The sequence below is a fragment of the Anolis sagrei genome, chromosome Y, assembly GCF_037176765.1.
Source record: "Anolis sagrei isolate rAnoSag1 chromosome Y, rAnoSag1.mat, whole genome shotgun sequence".
Lineage (NCBI taxonomy): Eukaryota > Metazoa > Chordata > Lepidosauria > Squamata > Dactyloidae > Anolis > Anolis sagrei.
In genome coordinates this window covers 15,006,292-15,015,748 of record NC_090035.1, presented here as the reverse complement: position 1 = coordinate 15,015,748, position 9,457 = coordinate 15,006,292, and the positions used below count along the sequence as shown (strand labels likewise).

At 40.4% G+C, this 9,457-nt stretch overlaps 1 protein-coding gene across 1 annotated transcript; it reads right to left on the bottom strand.

Annotated features, from left to right (window-relative positions):
• Positions 1–611: 611 nt before the first annotated feature.
• On the bottom strand, positions 612–8,672 carry LOC137095542 (parvalbumin, thymic CPV3-like). The gene is made up of 4 exons (XM_067462323.1): positions 8,612–8,672; positions 3,430–3,562; positions 2,698–2,807; positions 612–959 (listed from the first exon to the last, which is right to left on the bottom strand). Exons 1-4 carry the CDS (start codon positions 8,670–8,672, stop codon positions 934–936), a joined length of 330 nt encoding a protein of 109 aa, XP_067318424.1. The 3' UTR covers positions 612–933.
• Between the last annotated feature and the right edge of the window lie 785 nt (positions 8,673–9,457).

Here is a 9,457-nt window from a genome sequence, read left to right as displayed (position 1 = left end):
TCAAGGTGACATTTGCTTTATAGCAATGGTTTGGAATCTGGTTCACCATATGAGTGAGATATGCCTGACATTTGCTTTATAGTAATGGTTTGGAATCTAGCTCGCCATATTGGCGAAATATGCCTGCACAGGATGCCATTTCCGTGAGACAATCACATAGAAAAATTTAGATCTTGCAAAGAAGTCCAACCTGCTTAAGCAAGAGGCTGAAACGGACAGGTTCCAGTTGCCATTGAGCTATGAAACTAATTGGATGACCTGAGGCCATTCCAGCTCTCTTCACTGTCCTGCCTCACAAGGTTGTTATGAAGACAATGAAGAGACAAAGATCTGTATGGACTACCTTCAACTTATTGCAAGAAGATGGAATATAAATGCAAGTCTCAGTAGAGGGGAAGAGGGAGAACGAGCAGATTGTGGATCACTGGTTCTCTAAATCAGAGCATTGGTCAAATAGCAAAATGCTATAGCAAGAATTTGAGCCTGGACGCTACAACCCAATTCCTGCAACACCTTTTGGGATAATGCTGAGCACAGGGTAGGAACTGTGTCACCCTCCAGACATGAAACTGCTACTCCCAGCTTTCTTCACCATTTGTTATGCTGCTATGAGTTGCAGAGAGCTGTCGTTCGTGAACTTCTGGAGGGCCACACAAGCTCCCCACCCAGAAAAATCAAGAAGAAGAATAGGAGAAAGAAACATAGTGTGTAGGTGTACATATCTATTTTTCAACATAGGGACTTCTGCGATGATGACCAAGGTCTACACTAGCACGAAAACACATTTATTAACTAGTGTAAACCTATGAATGAGTAACACGCAATCAAGAGTAAAACAACATTAACAAAGTATTCCTGGGATTACAAGCCTTGGAGACGGCATCTGCTATAAACGGATCATCTAGTCCACACCGCATGATGGTTTACAGCAACTTAGGAGTGTACCATTTCCACGAATTCTGCACCAAAAGGAGAAAATATGAATTGGTTGGTCGCTGGCAGTTGCTTCTTTCCCCGAGCAAAAGCAAGAGGGCATGGCAAAAGCAGAAAAAGGGGGTAAGCTAGGGTTCTCCAGATGCTGGACTAAGGCCCCTTCTACCTGGATTATATGAGTCTACACTTCCATATACTCCAGTTCAAAGCAGAAAATCTGGATTTTATGTGGCAGTGTAGAAGGGGCCTAAGAAATGACCAGTCCTGATCCACCATCAGTACATATATCTTGGCTGTGAGTTTGTACTGGAATGAGATAGTTTCCTGTTTTGATTGTGGACATTCTAGAAGCTTTGTAAAGAGATAGACTTTTTTCTATCATCTCTTTGTACAATTATCATGTATAGATCCGGAGTGTCACTCATTTTAATCAAGGGCTACATCTGCTTTATGGTTGCCTTCAGAGGGCCATTGAATCAATGGATGGAGAATCCATGGATCCAGAGAGCTAACTATATATTATTTTACATAGTGATCATTACTCTTTAGTTTTAACCCAATTTGGATCCTCCTATGTTATTGAATGAAAACTCCTATCACTTGATTACTGGAAATAATGGGAATTGCAACCCAACACCACTTGTGACTCGGATGTTGGGGAAAAGTTAAAGGACATCTTAAAGTCAGACATCCTATCCATAAGCCTTGTATCTAAATCCAAACCCCATTATCCTGACCAAATAGAACAATTGCAGCCTTTCAGATGTTACTGTATCCCAGCTCCCATCAACTCTAATAATGATGTCTAATAATGAGGAATATAGGAGTTGTAGTCCAACATCTGGAGAAGAGCCACATCTAATGACATGGCAGACAAGATTTGGCCCACAGACCTTGGGTTTCACCCATCTGATATAGGTTATCATTGTAAGTGACTGTGGGTGGAAGGAAAATGCTGAATTCCAATATAGGCCATCTTAACCTGAGGGTAATGTTTCAGCCATCACATACCGGCCTTGGGCAGAGCTGGAGTCATGTCACCCTGCATTCTTTGCCACAAGCAGTAGCCCCCATCTCTGTGTGTTTACACACGCCTTCAGTCCATCTATGCATCTTTTCTCATGTTACACACATAGCCAGCCAGTGGTGCGGGAAGAATTAAGGCAGCTGGGGAGAAGACAGCTCCATACTACAGCAATTCAGCCATATGGTGTGTGTGTATATATATATATACACACACACACACATATACATATACATGTGGCGTGTGTTATTGCAATCTCTGTGTCAAATGTCTGGGCCATTTGTCCTTAAGGGTCCTGCATATGGATGGCATCCAAGCAGCCTCTGGTTGCCATTCTTATGATCACACACAAAAAAAGAGGTACAGTAGAGTCTTGCTTATCCAACGTAAATAGGCTGGCAGAACGTTGGATAAGCAAATATGTTGGATAATAAGGAGGGATTAAGGAAAAGCCTATTAAATGCCAAATTATGTTATGATTCTACAAATTAAGCACCAAAACATCATGTTTTACAACAAATTGACAAAAAAGCAGTTCAATACACAGTAAAGTTATGTAGTAATTACTGTATTTATGAATTTAGCACTGAAACATCACAATGTATTGAAACAGCTGTGGATCCGGGTGGGAAGCAGATTGTGTTGGATAATAGAGAATGTTGGATGAGCAAAGGTTGGATAAGCGAGTGTCTACTCTAGAAAGGAAAATGGAAGAAAAAGGACTGGAGGAGGTTACATACCGTCTGCCCCGATTTTTCCATCTCCATCATGGTCTGCTGCTGCCATCAACGATTTGGTTTCTGTCGGTGTTAAAACTCGGGCTCCACTTTCAAACCTCTGGAGGAAAAATCTAGTGAGAGAAGGGAGAAAAGCAACAGGGAGCTAAGGAAACAAAAATACCCGAAGAGGAATCTTATGCAACACAAAAGCTTCTTAACATCAGTAATAGAGGTTACTCAAAGATGTGTGCGTGGGAGGGGGAAGATGAAGCTCTTTTGATAGAAGTGTTTAGGAAAGTGAGCAATCACTGAACAAGCACTGCAATGGGATATCTCATGGCTTAATTAGGAGGAGGTGCCTTTGGTTGTTTGAACCATGGCTTATGGAGTAGGTCATGCATTTCGGTGACAGATGAGCAGGAAAACCACTTGCCTTCTTAACTTTCGGTCTGTGCTCTTGCAACCCTCCCATGGGCTTTTATTTAAGGCTGGGGAACTGCATTGGAACAAGTCATGGTTTAAATGGATAAACCACACTTTATATAGTTCACCCATTTTGCAGCATCAGAAGACAAAAGGGGAAAGCGGGAGGAGAAGGGAGAAACTGGAACATTTTTAAACCAGCTGATAAAGTGGGATGGTGGTTGAATTAGAACTGTTCCCCTCGACCTGGGATGTTTGCAGGGCACTGACCACTGTATCACATTGTCATCTCAAAGGGAAGTTCAGAATGAAAAACAGGAAAAGCCTCACTTGAGTTCATCTTCCTCTATGAAGCCACTCTGGTCATTATCCAGGAACCGGAAGATATCCTTCACTTGGCTGCTGCTCTTTTTGGCCATACCGGTGAGCTGAAAGAATTTTTTGTGGTTGAAACTATCTGGAGCTGAGACAGAAAAAAGAAAACTTCTGTTAATTAGACATCTAGGGACAGAAGATAGAGATTTCCTTAGACTTAGGCCCCTTCCATACAGCTGTATAAAATCCACATTGAACTGGAATATATGGCAGTGTGGACTCAGATAATCCAGTTCAAACCAGATATTGTGGATTATCTGACTTGATATTCTGGTTACATGACTGTGTGGAAGGGCCCTTAGAGTGCATCTACACAGCCACATTATTGCAGCTTCATACCACTTCAACTGCCATGATTCGCTGCTATGGAATCATGGGAGTGGTAGTTTTAGAACAGTGGTTCTCAACCAGGAGTGCCCAGATGTTTTTGGCCCACAACTCCCAGAAATCCCAGCCAGTTTACCAGCTGTTAGGGTTTCTGGGAGTTGAAGGCCAAAAACATCTGGGGACCCCAGGTTGAGAACCACTGTTTTAGAAGGTCTTTAGCTTTCTCGGCCCAAGAGTTCTGGTATCTCGCAAAACAACAATTCTCACTATTCTATAGCAATGAGCCATGGCTGTTAAAGTGGTGTCAAATGGTATTTATTCTCAGATGCACCTTAGAGGCATTTAAAGATCCTTGGGTGTCCTCAGACATCCATGCTTCTTTTCACACAACTGCTTGCATGCATGTAAACCAGCCACCACTGCAGCTAAAAGAAATAATTTTCTTAAGCATTTGCCATAACTGCAAAATGTAGTGTTTCAATTCATGCATATACAGTACAGCAGTACAAACACAATTGTGTGGGATGTCTATGAGAAATCAGGTACCAGATGTTTGTGGCCTACAACTCCCAGAAATCCCGGCCAGTTTACCAGCTGTTAGGATTTCTGGGAGTTGAAGGCCAAAACATCTGGGAAACCCAGATTGAGGACCACTGCCTGAATGAATGCTGTACTGAAATCACTCTACCTCATTTACACAACTCATAGCAATGGAGGAGACCCACATAGTGGCATCACTGGGGATTGTGTGCAAGATGTGTGACACCATCCAAGGAAACACCCAAAAGACTTCTGTAAAACGTTGGTGTTGCGTTTCAGCAAAAACATGTTTTAATTAAGCATATCCACAAAGTTAGATAACCTGTAACCACAAAGACATTTTTGTAAGCCCATCTCGTATCTGCAGCATCAATAGACCCACAAGGCTAAACCTTATTCTGTGTTCTGAACTTCTAATGCTCATGTGTTCTGGTTAGAGCTGTCATTATTACCCAGTTGTAGTTGCACTTTCGTGTGCAGGCTTGGAGACTAGGGCATACTGGAGCCATGGGTTCAAATGACAGCAAAGGAGATTCCACCTGAACATTAGGAAGAACTTCTATCTATCTTCAATATCATACAAACACATGGAGACCGGAGTACTGTTGCTTCCACTGTTTCTGGGTCTTTTTTATAGTCACTGATTTTTTTCTCTCTCAAGTTTTCTTGTATTTTAGTTACAATATTGTGCATCAGTGCCATTGTACATTCATCCACCAGAAATATGCATTGGCTACTTGACCAACTTTGCTGCCTAATAATGTAACAATAGCTCTCAATTATATTATTATTATTATTATTATTATTATTATTATTACCCTGATTAATCTCCAGAAGGAGACTGATATGGATGCCAGATTCTAATACCCAGAGATACAAGTACCTCCTTCTAAAGATATAACATCTCAATGGGATTCTGGACATGTTTAAAGTTAATATTAAACCAAAGTAGATGATACATTAAAATGCAGTGTACATTGAAATAATCTAAATTATACAGACAGTGTCAGTGTTCATTCAAACTGTATTGGTCCAAACTGGATGGAGTTATTATTTATTATTTATTTATTTAGAAGTTTTCTATACCGGCCTTCTCACCTCAACGAGGGACTCAGGTCGGTTTACAGCATATATGAAAGTACAATAACATATACGTACAACAAAGTGCAAAGTCATTACATATTAAAATAGTACAATAAAGTACAATAAAAACTCTGTATGGGTTATGACCCCATACAGAGTGACTGTAAGTGAACGTTGGTATTGTGAAATATTTGGCAACAGTAAAAAGTTTCTGAACGCCACCTAGTGACTGTTTTAGGCATTTACACAAATACGTTATCAGCAACCTGTAGCGTTTACAGTGTACTTTGCAGCAAATGCCTCCACTGTACTTAATAAAAAGGGAAAATCAATGTCATGCAAAGCACCAATGATTACAAAATCAAGGTATTGATCATATCTGGAAAACATTGAAGAGGGTCTATATCCTACAGTATCAAATGCACAGCTAAGATTTAATGAAGCACCCCCGTCTCATTAGAATGCAAATTGGCTTTTGTCTTTAATAAATGGTAAAATTATGGAATTGCTTTGAAATATTTTTTTATGATTTATTACCAGTAAATTTTTGATTTGCATGCCTATTTTATATATCTATATTGTTGTACAGCGTGAGGTAGATTGGTTCACTGATTATTTAAGAGGGGATTGCGGGATTTCCTCTGGGATTTCCTGGGGCATAAAGTTATGATGATTCAAGTCAGGGAAATGATGGTTCTCTCTGGGAGAAATCTGACTTAGAAAGTGCAGGGCTTCAAGGTCAGTCAGAGGAGTCAGAAACTGCAACATTAGATAAGAAGTCAGGCAAAGAGCTAAGTGATATGAAAGGCTCCCAGGGAAAAACACATGGAGCTACCTACGGAGATCCACAAAAGTCTTCGTTTACAGATTAGAGCAGAAAATAGGTGTCACTGGTCTGCACAATTATGTGGGAAAGTTGGGGAGAAAATTAGTGGGAAAAAGAATGATTTCATGGGTGCCTATTAATTAGCAAGTTGTTTACCTAAGGGTTAGTTCAGGCAACATAACATTCGCGTGAGACACTAGGCCTGAGTTCTCTGGTTCTTGTTTCAAGTCAAGCCTTGGTTTTGGAGTTAAGTATCCTGGAAGTTTTCTGTGTTCTCGTTTTTGTATTTCTGCTCAACTTTTACTTGGGGACTTATACAGTACTTGTGATTTTTTGGCTATTGCTGGACTGTGTTACTTTGGAATTTACATGAGACATTTGGATTACTGTTTGGTTATAACCTATTGCTAACTCTTTTTTGGATTATATATCTTCTTTCTTTATTCTTTCTTTATTTCTGAATTTTCATATATTTTATGTGTTTTTACAATAAACGGTTTGCTTATACTCTGGACTTTTGTGTAGGTCTTTCCAGGCCTGGGGAGCAACATATATACCAGGGTTGTGTCAGAATTTCTCGGATAAAAAGGCAAAAGGTTTAAGAAGTTGCAGAAAGGCCTGAATGGCTCCATCCTGACTCTCCTTCCTCCAGCAAGTAAAAAAAATCTTATTCCATCAAGCATTTAGAAACTAAGGTCCCATCTACACTGCCATATAATACAGTTTGAAACTGCATTATATGGTTAGTGTAGACTCATATAATGCATTCAGGGCAGTTAAACTGCATCATAAGAGTCTACCCCAGGCATGGGCAAACTTGGACCCTTCAGGTGATTTGGACTTTAACTCCCACAATTCCTAGCAGCCTTGTGGCTGCTAGGAATTGTGGGAGTTGAAGTCCAAAACACCTGGAGGGCCCAAGTTTGCCCATGCCTGGTCTACCCTAACCTTAAAATGCAGTTCCTTTATATGGCAATGTAGATGGGGCTTCAAATGGGCTTTTAAGTGTGTTTCTTATGCTGTTTTGTTGGTCTGTACATAATCTTTAAATTAATTGCAGTGGTTTTAATATTATAATTTTTCAGGAATAACCTGAATATTTAATATTTTTAGTATAGGGATCCCTATAGTGGAAGCTGCCTCGGGTCCTACTACTAGGGAAAAGAAGGGGCATAAGTGAATTAAATCAATTAATCAGTAAATAACTAATAAATGGCTGAGATGATCCTGTCATTTGAAGGGTAATTTTCATTCTTTTAGAAAAAGAATTATTGTGCTATAGTACAAAAGTGCTATTCTATTAATAAATTAACACATTGATCCACAAATGCACAATAATTCTAAGCATGAAAAACAGAGAGAAGACTTTTTGTTTTAATTTTTCTTTGAATTCAAAGGAAACCCAGGCCCCTTCTACACTGCCATACAATCCAGATTATCGAAGCAGATAATCTAGATTATCAGATTTGAACTGGATTATATGAGTCTACACTGCCATATAATCCAGTTCAAAACAGATCATCTGGATTTTATATGGCAGTGTATATGGGGTCCCATTTTCTGTTAAATTTCTGAGAGTGCCTTGGACTGCGAGAAGATCCAACCAGTCCATCCTCCAGGAAATAAAGCCCGACTGCTCATTGGAGGGAAGGATACTAGAGACAAAGTTGAAGTCCTTTGGCCACATCATGAGGAGACAGCAAAGCCTAGAGAAGACAATTATGCTGGGGAAAGTGGAAGGCAAAAGGAAGAGGGGCCGACCAAGGGCAAGATGGATGGATGGCATCCTTGAAGTGACTGGACTGACCTTGAAGGAGCTGGGGGTGGTGACGGCCGACAGGGAGCTCTGGCGTGGGCTGGTCCATGAGGTCACGAAGAGTCGGAGACGACTGAACGAATGAACAACAAACAACAAGACAGAGGCAATGGAAACATGGATTTGGGTATTTAAAAAGAAACTACAGAGGACTTCAGCAACAATTCTCCAGAAATATTTGTCCATTTGGAAGAACATAGTTTACTGACAGTGCAATAAATTGTCTTTCAGGTTTGCTTCATTACTCTTAAGGTATCATATCCCATCTGTTCTTGAATGCTAAGCAGGGCCAGCCCTGATTAATACTTGGATGGGAGACCACCAATGAATACCAGGCATTGTAGGCTGGATTTCAAAGGAAGGGGCTGGAAAAAACACCTCTGAGTGTTTTCTTTGCCAAAGAAAACCCTATACCATAAGTTGGCAAGTGACATTAAGGCATATATACTTACACACAGGGCTTTAAGTCTTTTCTTGTGGCTTTTGCTTCCAAAAAAACCCCAGTACTTTTAAAGCACAATAACAACAATATGCAGTCATTTTACCTTGGCAGTCTCTGAGTGCAGCAGCCAGGTCGGAAGGGCTGATGAGGTCGTTGAGGCTCATATTAATCTGTTCCAGAAAGGAATAAAAGTACTGTAAAAGGCAAGTGAAGTGAAATGCAAGATGCAGAAGAGAGGAAAAAAGCAGATCTTTTAACAAAACCAGTTCGTGTGTGTGACTTATAAGCAACTGGGATGTGTACTTTGGCTGGAATGCTCTCTGCAAATAAGACACTAGAGCTGTGTAGCAGAGAATTCTAAGTTTCTCAGCAAATTGCAAATCCAAAAGTCTTGTAGATTAGCAGCATGCCATGAGCAACCTCATCAGATGGGGTCCAAATCAGTAGCTGTGTGTAACTGGCCACTTTGTTCACACTGACAATGCAATAAATTGTCTTGCAGCTGTGCTTCATTACTCTTAAGGTATCAGATCCTTAAGAGTATATGTAGGCTCATATAATCCAGTTCAAAGCAGATAATGTGGATTACCTGATTTGATAATCTGGATTATATTGCAGTGTATAAGTGGCCTGTGCCTGCACTTAAGATGCCTTAGGATTCTCTGGGTATAGCTACACTGTAGAATTAATGCAGTTTGATGTCATTCCAACTGCCATGGAATCGTTTCAGGCCCTGTCTATACTACCATATAAAATCCAGATTATCTGCCTTGAATTGGATTATATGGCAGTGTAGACTGATATAATCTACTTCAAAGCAGATAATGTGGATGATATGGCAGTGAAGATCCAGCCTCACTTGTAGTTTTAGACGGCGCTCCATGCAGTCATGCCGGCCACATGACCTTGGAGATGTCTACGGACAACGCTGGCTCTTCGGCTTAGAAAT

Excerpts from the sequence above, each read along its gene's own strand:
- LOC137095542 (XM_067462323.1), bottom strand. The coding sequence starts at position 8,672 with ATGAGCCTCAACGACCTCATCAGCCCTTCCGACCTGGCTGCTGCACTC. Across the intron at positions 3,563-8,611 it reads TGCACTCAGAGACTGCCAAG|CTCCAGATAGTTTCAACCAC; the intron begins GTAAAATGACTG and ends TTTCTGTCTCAG. Across the intron at positions 960-2,697 it reads TGGAAAAATCGGGGCAGACG|AATTCGTGGAAATGGTACAC; the intron begins GTATGTAACCTC and ends CTTTTGGTGCAG.